Genomic DNA, 27,357 nt, shown 5'->3' on the forward strand with positions numbered 1-27,357 from the left:
GGACCTTCAGTGGGTGAGAGGACCCCTGCCTCCCTGGGTGTAGGGGCCCTATCAGGGCTAGGATGATGGGGAGGGAGGCTCAGGTAGGGTCTGGGGGCACTGTCCTGTTGGGGGTTCCATGTGGGCTGGGAGGGGCAGGGGGTGGCGGGTTGCTGGGGGGTGGGGGTGGCAGAGTGCTGGGAGGGTGGGGGAGCAAGCTCCCCCTTGCCCACACTGGCGATGACCAGCTGCCCACTGAGACCCATGCAGCCAGGGAGAGGGTGGCTGGGATAAAGGCAATGAGAGTTTGGGGGCACAAAGGGTGGGGATCTGGATGTAGAGGGGAACGGGAGTGGGGCTGAGGATGGGGCGGCAGGGGGCAGCTGAGGGGTGGGCATGGGGCAAGATGCTGGAGGGCCATGACCACCTTGCCCCAGAGCTCCCTCCCTCTGCCAGGCCCCATCCTCCCACTCCATTTGGAGCCACTCCTGGAGGGCAGTCATCTGCTCCTACAGGACAGCAGTGTGGACCGCCATGGCCTCCTCCAGGTCTAAATGATGGCAGGCCCTCTGGGGCTGGGTGGGCAGTGGCCTGGGTAGTTCAGCCTTCAGAGGATGAGACTGCGGAGACACAAGGGAGAGAGTGGCCACCCATCAGTTCTACCACCCAGCCCCAGGGACCCCAGCTGGCCCCCTCCACCATCCCTCCCACCACCTCTCAATGCTGTGTCTGCTCGCACAACACTCCTGGGGGGAGTCCCATGTGGCTGCTGGGGCCATATACATGGGGGGCCTGCTGGCTGTGGTCCAGCTCCCATATCCCTTCCCACTCAGGAGGGTCAGGGCACCGTCCATGGGTGTGGGTGCTGTATGCCACCATGTCTGGGTCTGGGACACGGCTGGGGGATGCAGGATGGGGCACCCCACCCCGCAGGCTGCCCAATCCACCCATTACCTACCTGGGGCTCCAGAGAACAGATCTGGGGACACTGGTCTTGTGGGACCCTGGCTGGAGGTGCTGGAGCTGACCCTGATGATGAGAGGGCCCTCATCCTCTGAGCTGCTCCCTGGGTCTACCACCCCAGCCTGGTCTGAAGATCCTGGCCGGGTGTGTGGGTCTGCATTGCGGTCCGGGTCAAGGCCAGCCATGTCAACCATGGCTACTGGCTCACGGGTGTCCTTTGGGCCAAGGAGCTGGTCCAGTGTGCAGGCACCTCAGGGCTGCTCCTGCCCACTGGTTGCCTGCAGGCATCCCTGGCCTGGATATAGGCCTGCATCAGCTCTTTAACTTTTGTGTGTACTTGATCAGCTGTGAGCTGGGGGTAGCCCCACTTCCACAGACCCAGCAACAGCTGTTCAAAGGCCACTGCATTTTGGGACCACCCGGTGCTGTGCAACAGCATATTTTCCTCTGCCCAGAGGCCAAGTAGTTCTGTAATCTTGGCCTCTGTCCAGGAGGGGTCCCTCCTCTTCTGGCCTTGGCTTGCCTCCAGCAACCCCTCAGGCTTGGAGGAGGGGGCCTCTTGGGGGTCCGTGGGGTGTGTGGGGCTCATCATCCAGCTGTGGGCTGAGTGGCACCGCTGTCTATGCTGCTGGAATGCGTGCCAGGCAGAGCTCATGCTCCTGAGGCTCTGGGCACGCTCTCAGCTTCCAGCACAGGGTTTCCAGGGCCATGCAGCTATAAGAGGCTGGCCCTGGAGACCATAAAGTCCTGCTGGGGCTTGCTGGAGTGTCTCTGCACTCTGATGCCACCACCATGGAGGACCTGCTATTTCAAAATAGTGGCCCCAGAGTGTCTATTCAATTTTGAAAGGGGCTGCTCTTCCTGAAATAAGACAGGAAGAGCAATTTTGAAATGCGCACCTTTTTTGCCAAAAGAGGCCGTTATGCATGTGGATACTCTGTGGCCTCTTTCAAAATTAGGCCCCCTTTTGAAATTAATATTGGGACATGGGGCTAGAGTAGACACACCCTCTGAGTAGTCTCTTCTTGTGTTACTGAATGTTATTACTAAAAGGGTGTACTTAGTGATCAGAGAAGACAACAGGAAGACAGGAAGTTACATGTTACATTCCCAGTTATCACAACAACTACCTGTATAAATTCTAACAAGTCATTTAACTTCTGTGCCCAGCTGTAACATGCAAGTGCATTATGCCTAGAGCATCACACACACATGCTAAATGACAAGAAAAATAGTGCTGTTCAAACAAATGCTATAGAAGAAAAAAGAAAGCCCATTGTCTATCATTAATTCATCCAAATTTGAACCATCTTCCTCATGCTAGAATACCAGTAGTTCATTTCCAAAATATCCATGTTTACCATGTGCAGCAGCAAGACGAATCATTACAATGTGTGTAATGAACAATGGGATAACAGAGACTATCTCCTTGCACCTTTTTGACAGATACACAATGTGGCTGGGTCTACATGGTGTGGCTCTCTCAGACCCATGCTAGTGAGCAGCCTCGAAACTGCAAATGGCCACTTATTAGAACAGTCCCATGGCTCATTAGCATAGCCCCGTGAGAGCTCGGTCTCAGCAGAGGGGGGTGCCAGTAGTAAAGAGGCCATGTAGATGTGTGAATTTTTTCAGGCCAAAGGATCTGGAAACAGAGGGACTTTTTGCCAGCAGGGGCACGTCCACATGGCCTCTTTACTGCTGGCATCCACCTCTGCCCAGACTGAGTTCTCGCATGGCTACGCTAATAAGCCATGGAACCATGCTAATGAGCAGCCATTTGCAATTTTGAGGCTGCTCATTAACATGGATCTTCCAGGAAAGCCACACTGTGTAGACCCAGCCTATGAGTTCTGTGATTGCAATTAAATTCCAACACGTGGGCAAGCTCAGAAAATATCATTTCTAGCTCCTGAACTTTGCAAAATGGGGCAGAGGCAAGGGGGTTGGGCAATTGGAGCTGATAAAGTGCTTTTTCAGATTTAGATTTGCTATGAAGTGAAGAAGTCATGCAAATATGCCACCAAAGTTCCATCCAGAAATATGCACTGCTGATTATATTTTGGAGTTTATCTTCAACTCAATCAGCTTTCCACTGGATCATCAGTAAAAGATTTACAGTAAAACATGATCACTCAAACCTGTCTGATCTGGCTAATATTGTTTTAAGCTTAGGATCGAGAACAAAGAAAAATGTCAACCAATCTGTGTTAACAAATAAATGCAGGATCTCAGTTAGATGAAGTATTTGTTCTAAACTCCAGAATCAAACCATTTTTATTTCTTTTTTCCCCCCCAACACTGCCATTGCTGTATCTCATTGTCTTGTAAAGAGCAAACAAAAGATGAATTAGCAATAACTTCATGCAAATTAAGAGACAGTATCTGTGCTCAGTAGAATAAAAAATTGTAATAAGATCTATTACTGATTATTATTTCCAAAGTCGTGAAGGAAATATAAATAAGTCCCCACCCACACTGTGCATTCCAACACTTGGAAATGTTGGAAGTCAGTACAACTTTATTCTGGAAATCTGATTATAAATATTTGCATTGATATCTTTGTTGCTGAATTATAGTATTACCACCTTGTTACAGGAAGACAACCAAGTTCCAGTCTTGGTCAATGGCAAGAGTGAACCCTTGATAGCCTCTGCTGTTAGTAGCCGAGTATCAATCATTGTTTGTGTTGACCCAAACCATACCATAGCAAACTCTGTCTATAAGTGTCTACAGAATTGACTTGTACTTAAGTTCTTTGTGATAATCTCAGAAAACTCCACCAAATGAGTAAAATCCAGAAGGATATTAGTTTTTTCTAAGTGACTAAAGAACAAAACATGATACCTACCTAAGTTTTCAATGGAGTAGTAGCGCTGTTTGCTGTCTACACGCACTGTCTCGGCATATGGGCTGCCCACACCATAGCCAATGATGTATCCACGTACAACAATGTTTGGATTCAGTGGTGGAGTCCAGCTCATGACGATACTGGTTGTCAATGGCCTGACATGCAGAGAACTTGGCTGATCAGGAACCTGTGATTCTGGGATATAAAGAGAGGATCCATTAATGTTCTGTCCATTGAGTTTTACCATTCAAAAAGGCAGAGTATAGATTAAGAAATCAATGATAAGAAAGTAACCATGAATCAACAGTTACATGCATAGGCTACATGCAATTTCTTTTCTGAACATTCATCCTTGTTTTGAAACTCAGCAACAAATGCATTGAGAATCTTCAGATTCTATTTTAATAATCTCTCTCTATTTTAATAATCTCTCTCTATTTTAATAATCTCTCTCTATTTTAATAATCAAATATCCACTCGACCATCCTATCTTTAGTGCATAAGAAAAGGCAGATATGAAATTATTCCGGAAAGCGTGAAATGGAAATGTTTGAAACTGGTAAAAAGTTTCCCATAACAAATTTTGAAGTCTTCCTGGTTTATATGCAAGTCAAATAAGATTTCAAAATCAGCTAGATAACTTACCAAGGGCCAGTTATTAATCTACAATATTTAATGAAATGGTTGTCTCTGTGCATGATATAATAACATTGTCTAGCAACAACATATCTCATTCCCGTGAAAACTGTACTGTTACTTTTGAGCGAGCAAACTGTAACTTTCTTGGGTTTGCCTATCTTGGCTCGGAGGCTGCTCTGGATAATATAACATTGCTTGGATAATAAAATGAAATCATACAAATGATACCTTTTATATAGATTCTCTCAAGGTGCATGTTTTTTTATGCAGTACTTAATAACTTAATGCCTAACTAGCACACTCTGTCTTCGATGAGTCCACTTTTACTTTAAAGAACAGAAGACTAAAATGTCTTTTGTTGGAGCATATAGTAGCTACCATATCACAAGTCTCTTTAGAGGAGCAGCACAGTAGCTTGTCTTTTTGAGAGCAGAAAGAGACAAGCTACTATTTTTCCCCAGTGAAGAGGCCTGCAATATAATAGGAAAATGACTGGGTGGGGGAACGGTACAAAACACTGGTGTAAATTCCAACAAAAGGCATTGAGATTGTGAAGCATTCCCACTATGAACCTTGGAAAAGACTATGAAAGAGATGGAATTAATAATTTTCAATCCTACTGTCAGATATTGTACAATGGCGTCCTTGGTACTTTGTGAGCTTTGAAATGAAATAGGGTTAACGTATTTAAAGTCTTCAGAAGAACTACTGAATCTGGTTAGTACATTACCAGTCGGACACACAAGTTCTTTGCACTCACTTTTCTTAATGCTGCTATACGTGGTCTTAACTTTAAGAATGAAGGAAATGCATTGAAGATTAGCTAATAACAAAACAAGAACTGTATTATACCAGCAGTGCCACTGCAAATCAGATACAATTGTCATTCATGGCCCTCTCACCTCCAAAATTTGTTTCAATGTAGAATATAAAGGTTCTTGAAGGACTGTCATTGAATACTGATGATTTTTAAAGTTACAGAAGTATCCTTACATGAATCAGACATATAACATCAGTTTAGCACCTTGTAATAGGAAGTTGTAAAATGAGGAAGTACTGTATTTCTTGCACACTATGGAAGCTGTGAATCTCAAGCAGTTCATGAAATCAGAATATTAAAAAAAAGCTACTGGCATCAAGCAATAATCTTTACATCTCATTTATATAACATACAGGGATTTTAACACCAGCTAGAGGTCTCTAGGTATCTGTTGGGTTCAAACAAACAATTTTATTCTGATATGCTGAACTGCTTGTGTGAAAGAATTCAAATATATGTATCATACAACTGTAAATCACAGTGTTACGGTATGGCTAAGTTCATAGAGATAACAATCCATTCTTAGGAGTGCTTGTTTCCCTGTTGGCAGACTCATGGAGACAAAATGAATTGGTTCACACTGGAAAGTGTTGTTCATAATCAAGAAGAACAGAAATGTAACATTTCTCAGATTCTATAAAACAATTACTGTGAATACTTTACTAAAACTCCATCAGACTTTAATTATGTTCAAGACCGCAGAGTTTCTGTACATGGGACTAAAATGTGCCAGGGGTGTATCCACCCCTCTTGGCGTGAAGTGGCTTTCATCAGTGGCTTGCAGTCATGTTAAACGGTCTTCAGCACCCCTGCTATACAAATTGTTCCACACCTCCCATTTCCATGACTGGTAGTTGTCCTAATTATTATAAGAAGTGCCACCAAATATATTTCCCTTGTGTAGCCATATTTGTTCTACCTTGAAGTAAATGGAGTAACTTACACTCCTGAACTATCCAAGCAATTCTGAAATGCACTGTCTTTGTAATGACCAGGCACATGGTTCCTGTGTGTGATTAAACTATTTCATCACATTACTAGCCATTATTTTGTTGGGTAACATATCTAAAATGCTCCAAAGTACTACCCTTTGTAGAAGGAAAAAAGCAGTCCAGTAGGACTTTAAAGACTCTCTCTGTGTTACTATGATTACAAGGAGGGTTTCTTCTCTGATCAAGTAGCATATCCCAGTACCATCATTGACAATTGTGTATGTTAACTGTACATAATCCACCTTGGACAACAATGCACTGAAAACTTTCTTAAACACAAATATATTATTTTAGGACAGACCCCAAGGTGATGTAAATTGGTATAGTCTGTCTTCCATAGAGGTATGATGATTTGTGCCAGCTGAATGTCTGGCCCATTGTGTCCATATCCACTCATTGATGAATATTTCCTGGTTCACCTGTTCCTACTGCTTTATAGATGGGATAGATGGACAATAGTGTTGAAATATCCCATGGTATTTTCAGAATGAAATCTTTATTTTTTTATTTTGAAATGAATTTTCTTTTGATATTCTGTGCTTTACATTAAATATGAACTTTTAAAAAAGTCATAGTTCAAACAAAAGCAAACGTGGTGCTTGATTTGAAACAATATATCCTCCTCCTCCTTTGTGAAGTAGGAATCACAGCCTTCACACAAGCTCTGCTCTTCACATACCTTTCATACTTAGCCCCTACTCACTCTCATGACCCACCATCTTTCAACAAAATATAAACTTCCACTTAGAGCACAGAGATGTCTCTTTTGCTCTCTTCTGTTTATTGCATTGTTACTTTTATACTAACTCTATGTCCAATTATGCCTTTGTTCCCAACTTTTCTTCTGCCTACCAGATATTAAACTGCAGATGCTTCCAAAAGAAGAAATCTTGAAATTCTGCTTCTATACATAAATCCTGAAGCCTGCTTTGGAAGATCTCCATTCTACTGCCACATTTGTCAATGCATCTAACATGAATAAAGATTCCACTCTCCATGAACTCCGCAATTGTGCGTGGAATTTCTTATACAGTAAAGCGATATCACATGCACTCATTCTCAGAAAGAAAAAATCTGTGTCCACCAGCTACCAAACTCAAATCAGAATTCCACAGACGTATGTGAAGGCAGAATCTGGCACACAAAACAAGTGATAAAAACAATTTGGCTTCTTATATCTGAACTCAGGAAACTATCAGAGGCAGCTGCTCTGATTCTTGGGGAGGAGTGGTGGCAGGACTGGGCAAGTACCCCTGCCCTGCCCCCTCATCAACAAGCTCCACCACTTCCTACACATGCTCTTCCCATGCCCTTCCCCTCACAGCCCTGCTCCACTCAATTCTCCACCCTCTCTTTGCCCCTGCTCAACTCCCTCTCCTGCTCCGTCCCTGCTCACTTCTTCCTATAGAAGCATTGCATCGCATCTACCACCTCTCTAGGTAACCCACTCCAGTACTTCACTACCCTTCTAGTGTAATGGTTTTTCCTAATATCCAACCTAGACCTCCCCCACCACAACTTGAGACCACTGCTCCTTGCTCTGCCATCTGTCACCAATAAAAACAAACAAACCCTGCCTTCGTCCTTTTTGGAACCCCCTTCAGATATTTGAAGGCTGCTATCAAAGCCCCCCTCCAACTCTTCTCTTCTGTAGTCTAAATAAGTCCAAATCCCTCAGCCTTTCATCATAAACCATTCACTCCAACCCCTTAATCTTTTTTATTGCCCTCCTCTGGACTGTCTCCAGTGCGTCCACATCCTTATTGTAATGGGGGGCCCAGAAGTAAACACAATACTTCAGACACAGCCTCACCAGTGACAATTAAAAGGAAGTGAAAACTTCCCTAGGTCTGCGGGCTATGTTCCTACTAATGCACCCCAGTATGTCATTAGCCTTTTTGTCTAAAGGGCACACAATTGGCCCATATGGCACTTCTCATCCACTGTAATCCTCAGAGCCCTTGCTTCAAATGTGTGCCATATTAGTAATACTGGTAGGAAAAAAATGATTCAAACAGAAATCAGCAGTATCTGGCAACCCTGTGTCTGAACAATGGTAAATAAAATGTCTGGGGGGCTGCACATAAAACTTCAGTGGGCTGCATGTGGCTGTCAGGCCCCAGGTTGCCCATGACTGTCCTAGAAGGTTCTCTAGAGTTCATTTGTGTATTTTACAGTTAAAATTTAGGGTAGTTTGTATTATTTTAATTTTTCTCCTTTACTCCCACAATTCATTTCCAAAAGAAACTATTCCGCAAGAAGGTTTAGTTTGTCATGATCTTAAACACTAATTTAGATCTGAAGTTAAACTACATCACTAATATGGATAATAGCTTCCATCTGTTCAATGCACTCAGCAGAAACTGAAAATCCTAAACCTGTTTTCCTGGAGGGTACCTTTGCAAACTTGTATATCTTGCATCCTTGCTCAAGCTATTTAAATCAGATCCATTGGGGAAGGTAAACTTCCATTTTTTTTAAAGCAAAAAATTTGAGGTTAAAAAATAAATATTTAAATACTTCACAGCTGTCAGTAAGGGCAAACAAGCTTTCCAGGGAACCTTGAATAAGCACTTATGTTTGGATTTCTAATCACTTTAACAAAACACACTAATTAAAAGGAATATCCATAGGGAGTATGTGTAGTTCTCCAAGATACCATTCGTCTTTTTGTTGCTTATGCCAGGCAGATATACAGAGAACCAGGAGAAACCATATAAACCATAGGAGCAGAAAGGGAATTGCAGTTAACAGTCTGTGCAACAGCATTTTTACTATTTAGCTGACAGTTGCAGGACTTTGCATAACTATAGTAATAAGTCGATTTCTCCCTTGAGTTTATCAAAGTAGCTCAGCGGTATATGTATTATGCAACACAATGCCTGCAAAGTGTTAGATTGCTGCAGCTTCAACTACAGATTTTTTTCATTGGCACTGTAAATGCAAATATGTGTAGATACAACATATGAAAAAGTCTTCAGTTTAATTTGATTATCAGTGTGTTTTCATTTTCACTCCACGTCCCTTATGATTATAGTGCTAGAATCTTTGCATGCATATACATACATATTGTTGGAAAGAAATAAATATAGTATTTTGATGTGGATTAAATGCAAATAAAAACAAATGTGTTCCAAAAAGTTACTATGTTTCATTTTGCTACATAAAGGAAGCCAAGGAATATTTGCTTTTCTTAAATAAAATGAAAATAAAACAGAACAAACAAGCCCACAACACATAAAATATTGAGAGGAGCTTAGAATATATTTACTTACTAAGATCTACCTTCAAATGAGTGACCAGCTTCTCTCATCTTGAGTAATGTGTCATTTCTGAAAGTGCTATCCATCCAAAATAGTAGTTAGTAGAATGATAGCATACATCATGAGATACCAGAGCCTATTGTGACCATATTTACTGGTCCTTTCACTTTGAAAAGGATCATCACTCTTTAAAATTTCCACTGAGTACAATATTTTTGGTGGCAAGTACACCAGATAGAGACATCTCTAGCTCCTCCATAAAAATGGAATTCAACATGCTGGAGAGGTAACAGTGCTCAAAGTAGAGTGGGCTGGTTGTAAGGCCACAAGGAAAGAATCGAAATTTTAAAAAGCAACATAATCTCTTGTTGTTCTTCTATTAATTGTTTGTTCATTCTTTCGTTCATTTCATTTCATCTCTGTTCCACTACGTATATTTTTTACTTTAATTTGCTTTTGAGCCATAAGTAGTTTTTTTTTCTTTCAGTTTCCCTATATGTTCTACTGAGTCCCTTCCCTTATATAATGGTGTGGAGAAAGTGAATATAGAAAAACTATTTACCTTTTCCCATAATACAAGAACTAGGGGACACCAAATGAAATTGATGGGTAGTAGGTTCAAAACTACTAAAAGGAAATTTTTCTTCACACAGCGCACAGTCAACCTGTGGAACTCCTTGCCCGAGGAGGCTGTGAAGGCCAGGACTCTATTAGGGTTTAAAAAAGAGCTTGATAAATTTTTGCAGGTTAGGTCCATAAATGGCTATTAGCCAGGGATAAAGTATGGTGCCCTAGCCTTCATAACAAGGGCAGGAGATGGATGGCAGGAGATAAATCACTTGATCATTGTCTTCTGTTCTCCTTCTCTGGGGCACCTGGCATTGGCCACCGTCGGCAGATGGGATGCTGGGCTTGATGGACCTTTGGTCTGACCCAGTATGGCCATTCTTATGTTCTTATGTTCTTATATTTGCCTCATGGTAATTCTCCATAGTTTTTTCCTCAAGTTCTATCTGCCTCTTTTTGTTCCATTTTACCTACATTTTGTTTACTTTTGAATGTTGGCAGGTGTTTCTATTATTTTCCCTGTTTCAAGTTCTTGAAATAGTTCAGTCACCTTTGCTTTTCAGTCACTTTTTCTCTCAGCATCTGTGCACATTTTTGCATTACACATAATTCATTTTGCTGTATCCTATTATCTTTCACTTACTATGTGGTTTCATTGCCAACCCTCAGAAAATATACACTTCAGAGGCAATAATACTCAGGACATTTGAAGGCCTTATTATTTTAAGGGTTTCCCTGAGTGAGTATGTTTATCATTTATGATGTCATTGATTCACTTCTAATTTTCTTTCAAACAGTCATGACACACAGAAATTAAATTCTAATAGCTGATGATTACAACAAAGACTTTGGCTCTTCATTGGTTATCAAACCAGTGATATAGCTTAAGAAATATTAATATTGAAAACTGTGTAAACACTATTAGCCAAGACCGTAATTGTATATTTTTGCAAGGACAGCAAAAATGAAAGAGATTGAAAAAGAGCTCTCTTAGAGTGCCAGTATAAATGGAGGAATAAAATTAAGTTGTCTCGTCTTCTCCCTTCAACTTAACTTGTTCAGAAAGCAGGCAAATGATCTTAACAGGCAATCACTGAGTTCTTCTGCTCAAAAACACCCAGAAAACAACTCCTGGGACTACAATCATTGGAATCTAAACCAAGACCTGCACAGCAACTGGTCAAAGACTTAGGTAACAATTAGAATGATAGCTGTCAGATAAAAACCTAGAAGGAATGTAGTGATAATGTCCAAAAAGAAATGTAATTACCATCAAGATCATTCTCTGGAGTTTCTGCTGTATACCAGTCTGAGGAGGGTCCTGTCCCATTGACTGTCATAGCAGCTACCTGGAAACTGTACTGGCTTCCTTTATCAAGACCTGTTAAAAACATAATTTAAACCAAACAGAAATAAAAATAATTTTCTCAATATTCCAGAAGTTTGCAATAGAACTAGAGTAAAATTAATGGTCTCCAGTAATATTTCAACTTCCTTGCCACATTGACTTGTGTAGGTGAACAAGCCTTTATTAATATTTTCATTTACATGAGTAGAAATAGTGCGTATATTCCCAGGGACATATTCATTTACAATAGAACCACTGATTTCCTATTACTGTTGCTACTTAATACTAACTTAGCTCATAAACTCAGTTCTGGAGCTTATATGGATATGATGAAGCAATCTGGCCATCAAACCTACTAAAATTGTTTTATTATTTTATTTACACTATCCTGACCATGACGCATAAGAAAACTATTACATCCATTCACAAACACTTTCTGAGGAAGAATGATGAAAATTAAAAACAGCCATTTAAATATATTAGTCATTGGAACCTTCAATAAAACTTTGCTGTACCTCTAAATTACTGCACAATTGTATCATCCTGCAAAAAACACCGGCATCCCAAAGAGAAGATTAAAACAAGTATCTATAACTGAATATTTAAATCATCTACTTAAAATAGCAAACTCTACAGGTCAGCTGCTCTAGCAAGCATTTTGTTTTATGTGTTTAATTATGACATTATAACAATTATTCTATTTTAATATTTTATTATATTAGAGAAAATAATAAAATCTGGAGGTTGTTTCGTTATTAAACCTAAATATGTATTTACACTACTTTTCCAAACACAAGTTCAAGTCAATATTTTAAAATGCAGAAAATCTTCCACGTATTGTCATCCCTCTCCCCTCTCTCTCCCGCAGAGATGACCAAGCACCCAATCCTATATCCTGTGTTCATGCTTATTTCTGAGTCTCATTTTACAGAACCAAAACTGGAAGGACAGCCTCTCTTCCCAAACAATGTTAAATTTTCCAAGATCAAGGTATCTGTATTATGTCTATGTTAGTATATACAGAACCGTGTGCATGCACATGTTTACTTTGCAGGGGAACCAATCAAAGACTTTGATGATATCAGCAGAACAAACTATAGAGCCATGTGACAAACCCCCTTCCCTGTGTACCTTTAACCACATCAGCTGCATTATTTCCATCAATCCATCACCATTAGGATCACATATAACACTTCAATTCTGTTAGCAGCCCCAACTTTTTCTATCAAAATCAATAGCAGAAATGTTTTATCTTTTCCCAACAAACTTAAAACGTTTATGTCCCCAAACTACCCTGTCTGCATCCAATAATCACTAGTTCTGAAACCTTTACTCAAGTAAGCTCATTATTTTTAGCTGCCTCTAAATTAGCAAGTTAGAAAGGTGTTCTTTAGAAAGATCCTGCAGCACAGCTACACAAAGGCCGTTTCTACACATGCCACTTTCTTCACTTTATGCTAATGAGGCATGGATGCAAATTCCCTGTGCCTCATTAGCATAAGGTCACATGATTTGGAGTCCAGAAGACATTCTTCCAGACTCCAAAACACCGTGTAGAAGCATGGCCCCGGAGGGTCTTCCAGAAGGAAGTCCTTCTTTCGGAGGCCCCTTCCTGAAAATTTTTGGGAAGAAGGGGCCTCCAGAAGAAGGACTCCCTTCCAGAAGACCCCCCCATGGCTGTGCTTGTACACAGCATTTTGGAGCCCGGAAGAACGTCTTCTGGACTTCAAATCATGTGACCTTATGCTAATGAGGCATGGGAAATTTGCATCCTTTCCTCGTTAGCATATTTCAGGCCGTTTATTAGCATGCCACTTCCGAAGAAAGTGGCATGTGTAGAAATGGACAAAGTGTTCTTTCAAAAGCAAATTGAAAGCAGGCAACACTTTTCAAAAGGGCTCTTCCACTCCCATTTTAGGAAGAACGCCTTCTCCTAAACCTCCTGTTGAAAGAAAATGCATGCAAACACTCCACAGGTCCCTTCTTTCCAATCAGCAGGCCTCATGGTACCTGATTTTTCGATCTCAGGCCTGTTCTTCTGAAAAAGTAGGGGCTGGGTGGACTCTCTCTTTCAAAAGAGCAGATCACTCTTTTGATCCACTTTTTTGTGTGTGGACTCAATCTTTTGAAAGAAATTCTTTCAGAAGAAATCTTCTGGAAAGGCTTCTTTTGAAAGATCTCTGTAGTGTAGATATAGCTCTTGAGACTGTTTATATGAGTAAGAACTATTCATGCTTACATCATGAGGTCTTACATAAAAAGTATCATCTGCTTTAGGTTTTCTGTGACGCTAAACAAAGTTTTTTTCATAAATATATTTTGTCCCTTACATATGTCTTTGTATGAGACAGAAATTTTGCCAAATCTCAATCAATGCAATTTTATTTTTTTAAGTAAATGCAGTGGGGGTATTTTGGGGCAGAGACTGTGTTTCATATATGGCGCTTAACTTGTTTCACAATACACATATATTGCTTGTACAATACACCTGTAGTAATCTGACAATATCCTGTGATACCTGGGACAAACTTTATGGAATTAAGATTAACTTGTTTTCAGGAAAGTTTAATGTTACTCACAGACTCAGACTTTAAGACAAGAAGAGTATGTCTACACAGCACAGTTATTTAGAAATAACAGCCATTATTTTGAAATAACTTTGCTAGCATCTACACAATGCAACTGCTATTTCAAAATCAGTAAACCTCATTCCATGAGGAATAGCACCTATTTTGAAGTAACTATTTTGAGAGAGGGTCTGTGTGGACTGTGAATAGAACCTATTTCGAAATAAGCCACTGAGCACAAATGGCTCCATTTCAAAATAGGCTCTATTGCATGTAGGTGCTGTATTTTGAAATAGCTGATGGCTATTTTGAAATGCATGTTGTGTGCAGCAGCAGTATTTTGAAATAAACTATTCCAGAAAATCTCTTCTGTAATAGCTTATTTTTAACAACTCTGCTGTGTAGACATACCTCAAGGGACCATTAGGAATAATACATTCAGGGCTCAATTTGAAATAAAAATGAAATTGTGTATAGGTTATTGTGGAATTGATCTACCTTCCCAGTAAGGGAGGGCTGATAATGTACTTCCCTCCATTATAAACTCTTTGAAGCCACCTCCCAGGAGAGTCATACATATACTAATTTCAACAGGATTCTTCAGGATTTTTGGATGAATAATCTGGTTTTAAACTAGCGCAGGTCCTTCTTTTTGATCAAGTAGTTATATAGAATCCCAGTCCATGAAGATCTTCAATCCTCGAGATATGGGCGTGAGAGGTTTGGAAGCATGAAGCCTACTGAGGTCCATAAGACTGTGTGCTTGTTCTGAGAGAAAACTGTGAGAAACCTGAAACTACAACTGTGGAGATTTGAAAGACTGTTTCTGCTAGAATCCATCTCAGGGTTGTGGTGAACACTGGCAAGCTTATTCACATGTGTGTAGGTCAGATCTGCTGGCTGGGGAGTGGGACATGGGGACAAAAGAGGCAACCACCCTGAGGCCCAGCAATTCAAAGAGGCCTGGAGCTCTGTAAATCACCACTGAAGTGCTGCACCATGCATTCAGTGCAGAAGGCTGACTACCATCAGTCTGCCCCTTCTGCCTGAGGCTTTGCCCATTCCAGGAGCACAGAGGCAGTCCTCCCCCACATTGCCCAGGGGCCTGTGGAGGCTGTTGGCTGTCCTGGCCCGTGTTCTCTATTGTTTTCAGTAGGTTGTCTCCATAGAACTTTTAGCTTAAGAATAAGAGTCTTTCACAGGAAACAAACCGGTGTGGTGACAAAACAAAACAGTAACAGAGAGGTAGCCGTGTTAGTCTGTACTCCAACAAAACAAAAGAGCAGAAATGTAGCAGTTTAAAGACTGACAAAATGTGTGTCCCTGTGGTGACGTACAACTGTGTAGCAATTGCACTTGTTAACTATCTCAAGAAAAAGGAAGCAGGTGCTTGGGCAGCCTGAGAACACCACAGTGAAGGCCAGGGACTGTACAGCTTGAGAATACCCTGGTCAGAAGAAAATGAGATGCAGGATCTGCACCAAAGAGAAGTGGTGGCTGGGGAGTTAGAAGCCTGATAGTGAGTGCCTTGGCTGAACCACTGCGGAAAAATACAGGCACAGCTGCTCAGTGCCAACATCCTCCTTCAGAGAAAAGTCAAATGAAATTTTTCTTTGTTTAGTATTATCATTAAAGTACTTATTCGACCGCTTACACTTAGCATGGCCATTATATTTCTAAAATAGAGTAGTGTTTGCCTTTTCATGCTGGGAAGAGAGATTTTCGACCATAGAATACAAGAAGAGGGAGGGTAAAAAGATGTCTGGTGGATGTAGTTACACTGGGAGAAAGGAGGTGTTGTTGACTCAGTGATCTGAGTAACTATGGTAGGTTTGAGCTGAAAGGAGGGAATTTGCTTTCAGATTCATTAAGGTGATGAAATCCAGGAGACAAATGTATGAAAAAAAGCATTAAGGAGAAAACAAAGTAAAAAAAAAACAAAACATTGTTTCTGTACAGCCCAATAAATATCACCTGCCAGCAAAGAAATCAATGTTTCCTTGAAGTGAAAATATATTTTATTCCCAAAGCATTTAATTCATCAAAACCCTGTAAGGTTACATCATGAACACTGACCTGTGAACAAGTACCAGAGGTTGTTTGGCTCCAGTGTTTCTATCTCACCCCTGCGGGTAGTCTTTCTGTGTCGGATTTTATAGGCAGTAATAAATCCATTTTGTGTGCCTGATGGTGGAGGTAGCCAACTAACTTTGATGCTCTGTAAAAACAGGAGATGTTAATGTTGACACATTTGCAAGAGAAGATAGGAAATGGAGCTACAATAAAGGGACTCACAAGTAAACAAAATGTGTTAGGATGGGGAGGGAGAAGGGATAGGTGTTGAGGCTTATTTGCTACAAAAAGCTGATTAATTTTGATTACTAACTTAAGAACAAGTATACATAATCTAAACCAGGCACCAAACACATAAGAAAATATGAAAACAAAATCAATATCTATTATGTGGCAAAATTAACTCTACGGATTGTTCATGTTTCAGCAATAAATAGAATGGTCTTTTGCTGGAAAACTGTCTCGATTTCAGGAACATTTCATTTCAACAGGCCAAAGGGATGACTCAGCTCCTTCACGCATTTCTGTGATATTACAGCTGTCATCTAGATATGTGAACATATACTGTGGCACGTCTCTGCTTTCCAATGAACCTCAAAGTTGCAAAACCACCTCACATTAGCTGTACAAATATTGAGATTCTAATAAACAGTTTTCCACCTCCATTAACTTCAGTGTAGTCTTTTCTGTCCAATACTAGTCCCCATCCAAAAAAAATTATAATTCCCATTGGTTTTAATCTTCTTGCAGATTCTGACACATTTGAGCATTTATCAGAACTGTTTGATGAAGTCAACATTAACAAGCTTGATCAAAACTGGTGTAACTATATTGATCTACCTTTAAGATAAGACCTTGGATGTTTCACTTTTGGAGCATCTTAAAGGATCCTGATTTCAGAAGTACTCAGCATCAAACATTCTGAAAAATAGGCTCTTTTGAAGTGCCTCAAACTGGGCACTCCCAGTGCTGAAAAGTACCCCCATATCAGTGGTCACTCATTTTTGAAAACTGAAGAAGTTGCAATTAGTTCATCAATATCTCTTCCCTAGGACCACTGTCTTGGAAATAACCTTGTGTAAGCCTCTGGTCCTGTGAGTGCCTTTAACTCCCATTAACATCAGCACAAGATTAGGATGTTCAAGATCTCACAGGATTGGGACCATCTAAAATCTATATGCATAGGCTGGGTCTACACTGGCCCTCAACTTTGAAAGGAGCACTATAATCAGGGTGATGGGAGATTACTAATGAAGTTCTGCGGTGAATTTGCAGCACTTCGTTATGTTAATTCTCCCCTGCAGCAACTTTGAAATGTGAAACTTCGAAGTGCCAGCATGAGTGTGGCTGCAGGCACTTCAAAGTGCCTACACTACGTCAAAGTGCCTTTACTCCTCAAAATTTTGGGTAGTAAAGGCACTTCAAAGTAGCACGGGCACTTCAAAGTGCCTGTGGCTACATGCATGCCGGCACTTCGAAGTTTGACACTGCAAAGTTGCTGTGGGGTAGAATTAGCCTAATGAAGTGCTGCATATTCAGCGCAGAACTTCCTTAGTAATCTCCCATCGCCCTGACTAATATCCCCCCTTTCAAACTTGGGGGCAAGTGAAGACCCAGCCATAGTGTTTAATACAACCTATGCAACCAAGTTTTAGACAAAAGGAAAAGACAACTATACGGCAGTGGACAGTTTCTAATCATATAAAATTTATCATCATTACTGAACTGCTTCATCCATGCACAAACATAAGTTAGACCTATATCAAATTCATTACTACAATATACAAATCAATTATGCAAGTCTACTTCTTAGTAATTCATTGGTCTAAATCAATTATATATTTAAAATCAATATGTAATGTAGCAATATGGTAGAAAAAGCTGCATTTTTTCAATTCAAGCAATAATTGTTTTTAAACACACATTTAGCATCTGTGGTTGTAAAAACTGCATTCACATACTATGTTACATGAAACTGCAGCTTCTCAGAAAAAGGCTATAAACATGGACATACTAGAGAACGTATACCTGCATCTATATTCTTTGGAACATTAACAGTAATTCTGTTAATATTTGCTTAACTGAAAGATTTTACCTCATACATCTGAGCAGTTTGTTGGCCGAAAACCTATGTGGTGCTGTGTACCTCCGCATGATCCTGTAGTTCCTTATCTTTCTTTGAAGTCAATAATGATGGCAGACTCTTGAATGATTGGCCCCAAAGGAGCAATGGGTTTGATCTCGCATTCACAGTGTAATGCATAAAACTACTTTATAGCTAGACAAGCACCAGTCTCTTACAGCACTACCCAAAGTGGTCACCATTATGGTAAGAGTTCACTTTCACCTTAGCTTGGTCTCCATGGACACCGTAGCAATGCTTTTTATCAATAGTACTTAACATGTGACCCTTGCTTCTTAAAAATCAATGGCTAAGGCTCTGAAGTGCCCCTTGTCCTTTACTCGGATTGAGAGTGAATGGTAATTACTCATACTTTAATCCTTTACATTTTATAGAAGAGACAGTGTATGGAAGGAAAATACTTCACTTCTATCCCACCAGAATATCTAGGGAAACCATAAGCTTGTTTTTTTTTTCTTATTTCTAGAAATAATAATACAGTAGACCCCGATGTACATGATTTCAACTAAGGTGTTCCTTGGATTAAAACGAGTCAAAATTGTGCATGGAGGGGAGCTGGGAACCACGCAGCAGCCTGGCTCCCGACTCTCCTCTGCTTGCGGAAGCTGGGAAACTAACCAGTGCTGTTGCACTGGTCAGTTTCCTGACTCCCAGGAATGGCAGGGAGCCAGGAACAAGGCAGCAGCCTGGCTTCCAGCTCCTGAAAGCAGAGGAGAGCTAAGAGCCAAGCTGCCGCCCAGGTCCCAGCTCCCTGCCAGTTGTTGGAGCCAAGAACCAGGCTGGCACCTGGTTCCCAGCTACTCCTGACTTGCACAAAATTTGAGTTACGTGTTGTTTCCCAGGAATACAACCTACACGTAACTTGATGGACTACTGTAATACACTGGGGATTTTTCACCACCTGTGCATTATTGCAATACATCCACTGTAATCAGCCAGTGTCCACTGGTCTGCACTTCAGTACAGTTATCACCAGCAGTATCATATGGGTCTCAGCAGCCAAAGTTCTCACTTGCTTCATTCAGAGCTGAGGATAGGCTGCACTTATGAAAGTCTGGCCCTGTGCTTTATTGTGGCACAGTAGTGGACACGACACCACCCCACTCATAGCATGTGGCAGAGATTATACCCTCCATTATAATATGTACACACGTCTTCAATATTTTGAAAGACTCTATTCTTTTAGTGATTGCAAACTGAATTGCATGATCACCCTCAGTTGACTGAGTAGGTAAATCTCTTCAGAAGAAAACAGATATTAACCTGAGCTTTCATCCAACATTCATTGACTTGTTTTACAAACCATGCACACATGTTGTGTGTATGCTGAGGTTCCTGCTTTTCTCCTTTCTCCTTTTGCAATGCTAATAGATGATGAGACTGCAGTTTTCAAAGGAAACATGCAAAGCGGTATTTACATTTACCAGATTTGTGGATCTAGTTGTTGTAATTGCACTCAGAAGAATCAGTTATGCACTTATATTGGGCATTTTTTAAGTTCACATATTACCTCATTAGCAAACCAGCCAAACTGGTCCACTGTGGAAGGGAAATTGAGTTAAAACTAGAGGATTCTAAAGTGAATTTGTAAGACTATTCTGCACAATACAGACACAAAAAGAGAAAGAACATAATAAATTCAAGTAAATTCAAAAAATCTGCTGTGGCCACAGCTGATGACTTCATGCAACTAAAAGATGGGCTACAGGACTCTACACATAGCTAACAAGAGCTGCGTCTACACGTGCACGCTACTTCGAAGTAGCGGCACCAACTTCGAAATAGCGCCCGTCACGTCTACACGCGTCGGGCGCTATTTCGAAGTTAACTTTGACGTTAGGTGGCGAGACGTCGAAGTCGCTAACCTCATGAGGAGATAGGAATAGCGCCCTACTTCGACGTTCAATGTCGAAGTAGGGACCGTGTAGACGATCCGCGTCCCGCAACGTCGAAATTGCTGGGTCCTCCATGGCGGCCATCAGCTGGGGGGTTGAGAGATGCTCTCTCTCCAGCCCCTGCGGGGCTCTATGGTCACCATGGGCAGCAGCCCTTAGCCCAGGGCTTCTGGCTGCTTCTGCGGCAGCTGGGGATCTATGCTGCAGGCACAGGGTCTGCAACCAGTTGTCAGCTCTGTGTATCTTGTGTTGTTTAGTGCAACTGTGTCTGGGAGGGGCCCTTTAAGGGAGAGGCTGGCTGTTGAGTCCGCCCTGTGACCCTGTCTGCAGCTGTGCCTGGCATCCCTATTTCGATGTGTGCTACTTTGACGTGTAGACGTTCCCTCGCTGCGCCTATTTCGATGTTGGGCTGAGCAACGTCGAAGTTGAACATCGACGTTGCCGGTCCTGGAGGACGTGTAGACGTTATTCATCGAAATAGACTATTTCGATGTCGCAACATCGAAATAAGCTATTTCGATGTTGGCTGCACGTGTAGACGTAGCCAAGAAGTCCTGTGGCACCTTATAGATTAACAGATACTTTGGAGCATAAACTTTCATGGTCAAAGACCCACTTTGTCAGATGCATGAGTGGGGGGGGTCAGAGGAGGATTTAAAGAGGGGGGTCTCAGTAAAGGGGAGGGCCAGAGCTGACTAGGTCTACTCAGTCAGGGTGGAAGTGGCCCATCAGCAACAGTTAATGTGGAGTTGTGAACATCAAGAGAGGAGAAAACAAGTCAGTTTACTGGGGGTGGGGGGATGTGGCCCATTACCAGTAGCTAATGTGGAGTTGTGAACATCAAGAGCAGAGAAATGGCTTTTGTAGTGGGCCAATCACTTCCAGTCTCTGTTCAATGCTTGGTTGATGGAGTCAAGTTTGCAAATGAATTGCAGCTCATTTCTTTTTCCATTTTATTTTTGAAATGTTTTTGTTGTAGGATGGCTACTTTTAAATCTTTGAGTGTCCAGGGAGACTGAAGTATTCTCCTACAGGTTTTCATATGTTACCATTCCTGATGTAGGATTTATGTCCATTTATTCTTTTATGCAGAGACTGTCCAGTTTGGCCAAACACTGACATGGCTACCTCTCTGATACACATAGCTAGGAGCTAGAAATGACTTGGTTCTAATCCAAAATCTAACTCCCATTTCCTACATAACCTTGGGCAATCACTTGAGATATGTGTTGAACCAGGTAGAACAGTTGGGAGTCAGGAGGTACAGGCAGTATCTTTGAGACTTCATGGACTCCTAGACAAATATTAAACTTCCCTCATTTCTCTGACAATCATAGTTACTGACCTTTATAAAATGACTGGAGACTATTGCATCAGAGGCTCAACTGAAAATATCATTTGTACCTCGGTCTAATTAATGCCTTTTACCAATATCAACAGCGACATTATGAAGATTAGTTATTTAATTTTTTGTAGAGTGTTGTGTATTTTATGCATTAAATATTAATAATTCCTGTTCAAATTTTATTCTTTCAAATTGTGTGCTGAAAATTCATAGGAATCTTGCATATTGTACTTGAGTACATATTCACTTGAAACAAATCTTTGCTCTCCCTCCAAATGAACTAGTTTAGTGAAAGATTTATATTAAATAAGAATGTAATCATAATGGAAATTAGAACTTTCTGGAATAGACTTCAGTCATTCAAAATTTCTACCATCGCCATGCTAGTTCCTTAAGAAGATCTACCATATTCCAGCAGGGTAATTGCGTCCTATCTACAGCACAGAGTACCACTGGTTCCAGTACTTCTAGGGAATGACATGAAATGAAGAATACCACTTACAGCAAACTCCAGTTACAAATAATTAGTCTCCTAACACATTTGATGGAAGGTGTGAAGATCAGTTTGACCTATCTTTTGTACTTCAGAACGTAAAAAGGAATTGTCCAATATCAGATTTGTAATACTGTAGTAGCCCAACTAGTCCAGTTTCCTTTCTCCAGCAGTGGTAAATGCCAGCTGGTCTGGAGAAAGGTACAGGGCATTCTTCATTAGGCGCTTATAGGCCAGTTTGTCTTCAGGAGAGATTTCCACACTAACTCCCAGGAGTCAGGTGCTAGTCTATGCAGTCAAGCATGAGGCTTCTATTCTCTCCTAACCCCCTAAAACCTCCCCCTTTTTTAAAAAAAATAGCTATTAGAATTTGTGATTGATTAATTACCCATTTAAAGGTCTAATTGCTTTTTGAATCCTGCTGAGTTCTTGACTTCCATGATATCCCATGTCAACCACTTAAATGGGATAACTGCACAATCTGTAAAAAAGCATTATCTAGGATTTTAAATTTGCTAGAATTCAATTTAATAGAATGTTCTTTTTTCATATTATCGGAAAGGATGGCCAGATAATTGTAATTAAGCAGGAAGATTGGGACTAAGTCAAAGTCCCCTGAATAACCTGATAGTCATTGAGCCAATCAGAGGAAAAAATATAGGTCATTTCATGTGTACCAAGTATATTGGAAAAACATGTGTAAGAAATATAAAGGTTATATTTGATAAACAAGTTTAATCTTCTGGTGAATTTTAAGGCAAGTTACTGCTTCAACTTTCTCAAGTAAATATTTCTTTTGTTCCTTAGAACATGAAAATCAATGCATTATTTGATTAGTAAGATGTGCTAATGTTGGCATAAGTGTAAAGTAATTGATTTCACCAGTAAGATAACCATCCTGCGGTGAAATGAAGGGAGTTTAATGTACTGACAATTTACTTTCTATGTATGAATTCTCCTACTTACAGGATAAGACCAATTTCCAAGAAATGCAAGTGTGAGTAGCTCCCATGGGATAAAGATTAACGTTACGTGCAAAATCTAAACTCTTAGGGACCAAATCATGAAAGTCTATGGAATTACAGAATGATGCTTAGTAAGAAAAAAGTGTCTCCTTTTGAAACATCATATGAGCCTCAGTTCTGTGACAAAACAAAGCGTAAACACTACAAATGATTATAAGCCCCTCAGACAAAATGGAGTACTTCAGTTGAGCACCCCTTTTCTATATGTATAAATATAAAAGAGTGAGCAAGTGAAATCATTTCCAGGGAGGACCAAATCCTGAATATTGGGCAGATCACCCATGCTATGTCCTGAGGCTCATTATGAAGTGCTGGGTGGAGGAAGCTTTTCCCCTGAGGCTGCAGCTATGAAATAGCTAGAAATTTACCCCGTGGCTAGTAATGCAGTCATCAGGCAGCAGTAGCTCTCATTTCTCTGTTCCTGGTCACTCCCTCTACCTGACTGGGCACAGATATTCCCCAAGGTGCTGTATAAAAGGCAATTCTACAGGGCATTCATTTCCTGAACCAACTCCTCAAATCATCTCTCTCTCTCTCTCACACGCACGCACGCACGCACGCACGCACGCACGCTTCACAGCAGAACCATGCTAATTCTGAAAGCGTAAGAGATGAGGTAGTGCAGAATTCATTCTTTATCAAGTTGTTTTGAATACAAGCTGGTCAGAAAACTTCAGAAACTGATAGAAAATAGGGATGGCATTTTTGTAAACACCAAATCATTAGTTCTAGCAGTTCCGCTTGTATAGATAGATTGTGCCACAGATCTTAGTGCCACTAACACATCAGCAAAACAACATAATTTAATTCAATTCATGATGGTTGATCTCCATAATAAAAATATTTAATCCACAATGTCTATCCTGTATCCTACATCAAAGAATATTCATTTCCTCTCTTCTAGAAGAGATCTAGCATGGTTGATTTAAAAAAGCAAAAACAGACTCCAAACTTCACTCTAATCTAAATCCAAACAGAAGTTTTTTCCTTAAATTCCTAAAATCAAATAAGTTGTATTTCCCTTTCACTCCTGAGACCATTGAACCTCTTTACTCTGGTGGGGGCTGGAAGTGCTAAGCTGTCTTATAAATAGACTGTTCTCATTGTAAGTCTGGAATACAAAATGCATCTCTTCTCTAGTGGGGCGAGCATCCTCTACTGCAGAAAAAGAGCTAAGACAAGCGGGAGGGATCATCCACTACTCCCCCAGCCAATGAATGAAGGGCTCCTGGGGGGCATCAGAGGACAGCTTCCTGGAACGTACAAGGAGCTGCTTCAGCAGATCTGAATCAGTTAGGTCCTAGCCAGGGAAGGGGCAGGACCAGCTCCCACCTGGAGTAAACATCCCAGTACAGCTGTACTGGGCAGGCTAAAAGGGTGTTAAGGAGAGGCTCCAGCCTGATACCAACTAGACTGTTGGCCCTGAAATAGAGGTCATAAGGGTTCAAGGGGACCACAGGAGAAGTGGCCCAGGGAATAAAGCAGTTGAGGGGAGAGAAGAGGAGGGCAGCGCCAGGCTGCCACCAGAGGTTCCCTGAGCAGGGACTCACAGTAGTAGGTGGGCCTGCGTCCCTCCCCTTCCCCCTTGTACTGCAACTAGCCACACCAGGGCAGTGCCCTAATAAACTGTAGTCTGCTCCTGACATGAGGGGTTAGACCCAGGCTACAGTGAGTCACAGTGGTGGGTACTCTGCAATGAACCAGGACTGTTGAACTCCTCCCCGGAAGTGGGCAAGGGGTTACTAGAGTGGTCACTGCTAAACAACATACTTTTTAAGAGAACGCCACAAGCGAGAGAGCAACTTGAGTCCAGAGCTGATCATATGAAGGGAGTGGCAGCAGACAATGCACCAGCCAGAAAGCTTGTTTTCCTCGGCAGGGCACCTAACTCCCAGATCAACCAGCAGGCGGTGCTGTGACGGTGAGTTGATTCCATTACACCATCTCACAAGAAAGCTGTTTGCTCAAGCTTACAAACCCAATATGAGAGTTTTCTTGTGGGGGATGGGGATCAACTAACCCTTCCTACTTAGAGGTTAGATCAAAACTGAATTTCCAAGCATTCAGGGCTTGTCTACATTTGCCCCCAACTTCGAAGGGGGCATGATAATCAGGGCCACAGCAGAGCACTAATGAAGTGCTGCGGTGAATATGCAGCAATTCATTAGGCTAGTTTTTCCCCCCTCATGGCAACTTTAAAGCTTCAAACTTCGAAGTTGCCATGGGGAAAAATTAGCCTAATGAAGTGCTGCATATTCACTGCAGCACTCCATTAGTAATCTCCCATGGCCCTGACTACCATGCCCCCTTTGAAGTTGGGGGCACGTGTAGACCCAGCCTCAGAGACTTAATTAGAAGTTTGATCATGAGTTAGATGACATATGTCCCATAAAAATAAACAAAAAAAAACCCACAGACCACACAGTGTAGTGCACTACAAAGGGAGGTTGCACAGTTGGGGGACAGCTTAACTCCATGATATATTATTGTCCATGAAATGCCCTACATATCTTAATACATCCTCTTGTTCTGTTTGTATGTGTGTGTGCACAAGAGGCAGCAGCAGTTTAATGCTGAATGCTAAAGCTGTATTTCCTCACATATACGTGAAGCTGTCAGATCTAACTCAGACCTCAATCCTCTTCAGAATCATCTCCACTACACATCTGACTTCCTCTGCACAGTTAGAAAAGCCTCCATTGTACAACTAATAGGAAGCTGCAAATTGATTTACAAAACACGTCTGATGCCACTGGTAGTTGCCTTGAATTCCAGCAGTTTTGAAGTCCCCGAACATATTGTTTTCTTGAACTACTTCTGCTCCATTGTTAATAAAAAGAAAACAGAAACTAGTATTTTACAGCATTAAGACACCCCCAGTCTTTTTAGGAAATTTCTCTTCTGCAAATATTTCCACCCAAATATCTTTCATATTAAAATTATATTGTCAAATACCTAAGATCACTTAAATACTGCAGTCTTTAAAAAAAATGAGGTAAAGGAGACAGATATAACACTGTTGCCTGAGTGGCTCAGCGTGGAAAAGGGGTGAGGTGGGGATTTGCCAAAGTGCAGAGTTGATTTTAATTTAATTGTATCTTGATTATGCAGTTACCAAGAGGGAAACAGGAGGACCTAACCATATACATGTTGCTTACACTCTTTAGTCACAAGTAAAGAGAACAATTGTTTAGGGTGGCACGCAGTATTCCCTCTAATTTTTCCATCCAGGGGCAGAATAAATGTTGCTATATGCACCAAGGCATTTGCAAATGTGTACCATCAAGAGAAACACACGTTGCTGGCTATGGACCCCCTACTTATCACCTGGGGCACACCCAAATCTCTGGTGGGTGGCTACCCAAGCACTCAGCTTATAGGGAAAACTGGTGGCACAAAACAGTGTAACCATTAATAATGGGAAGAAAATAAGTATGGGAAAAATAATTTCTTATTTTCCACCCCTATTTTCTATGGTTCTGCGATACAATTGCAGTTATACAATATGCAGCCATATATTGCTCATTGAACTATCTAAATAAAAAACAAGGAATATTGCTCTCATTCTTTTTAAACTGCCTACTCTATGAATATGTTTAAATACGATGTGGGTAAACAGGATCCACAACTTAATTTCTTCCTACAAGTAAAATATAGAACTAGAAATACTATGTAGCTGGTTTGGAATTTTTCCAACAAGCTACTTTTCCAGTTAAAATGCTGATCTGTTGATTTTAATAGGAGAGGATCACTTTTGATGAATTTCCCATTAAGATAAAAATTAAAAAAAGAAATTGTGAACAATGGGATGTTGACATTTTCTAAATGACAAGTTCCAGGATCTTTATTGCTGTTCAGAACAACTTTTCATTTTGAAATTCAAGTCAATTTAGTTAAATAAATAGAAAAGAGGCCCCAAAGTGAGACATTTCAAGATTGTTGAAGCAAAGTATTTCAAGTGACTTATTTCCAGTTCATAAAATCATTCAAGGTTTTGACTTATTGCTCCATTTTGGGTTAGGAATATTTGAGAATCTTAAAAATTTTGCAAATAGAGGAAAATTGTACCCTACCCAGCCATAAGAGAGGTAAACTATCACTTTTCAGAGGACCCCCATTCCCATGTGATTCAGACTCAGGTATTCTGGTGATATTTGCTTTTTTCCCCCTCCTTGGAGGAATTCTAGCTTCCAAATAGCTAGAAACACAAGGACAAAATAACCACCTTAATGGCCAGTTGGAAAATTGATATTGATGCTGACTGCAGCCTCCTGGCAAAATAGGAGTTCTATCTTTCTTTATTGACTGTCATATTGCATATGTAATGTTGCCAGCATTTACCAGCTCCAGACTCACAGGGACAGTAAAACCATCTGCAGGAAGCTGCTTCTTAT

The 27,357-nt window shown here is 41.0% G+C and overlaps 1 protein-coding gene across 1 annotated transcript in view; it reads right to left on the reverse strand.

Moving 5' to 3' along the window:
• DCC (DCC netrin 1 receptor) overlaps positions 1 to 27,357 on the reverse strand; it is a 588,079-nt gene that overhangs the window by 147,983 nt on the left and 412,739 nt on the right. Inside the window, 3 exon segments of the mRNA XM_074995966.1 lie at positions 3,794 to 3,988; positions 11,345 to 11,455; positions 16,066 to 16,207. Coding sequence (XP_074852067.1) covers positions 3,794 to 3,988; positions 11,345 to 11,455; positions 16,066 to 16,207 — 448 coding nt within the window.

The sequence above is a fragment of the Carettochelys insculpta genome, chromosome 5 (genome assembly GCF_033958435.1).
Source record: "Carettochelys insculpta isolate YL-2023 chromosome 5, ASM3395843v1, whole genome shotgun sequence".
NCBI lineage: Eukaryota > Metazoa > Chordata > Testudines > Carettochelyidae > Carettochelys > Carettochelys insculpta.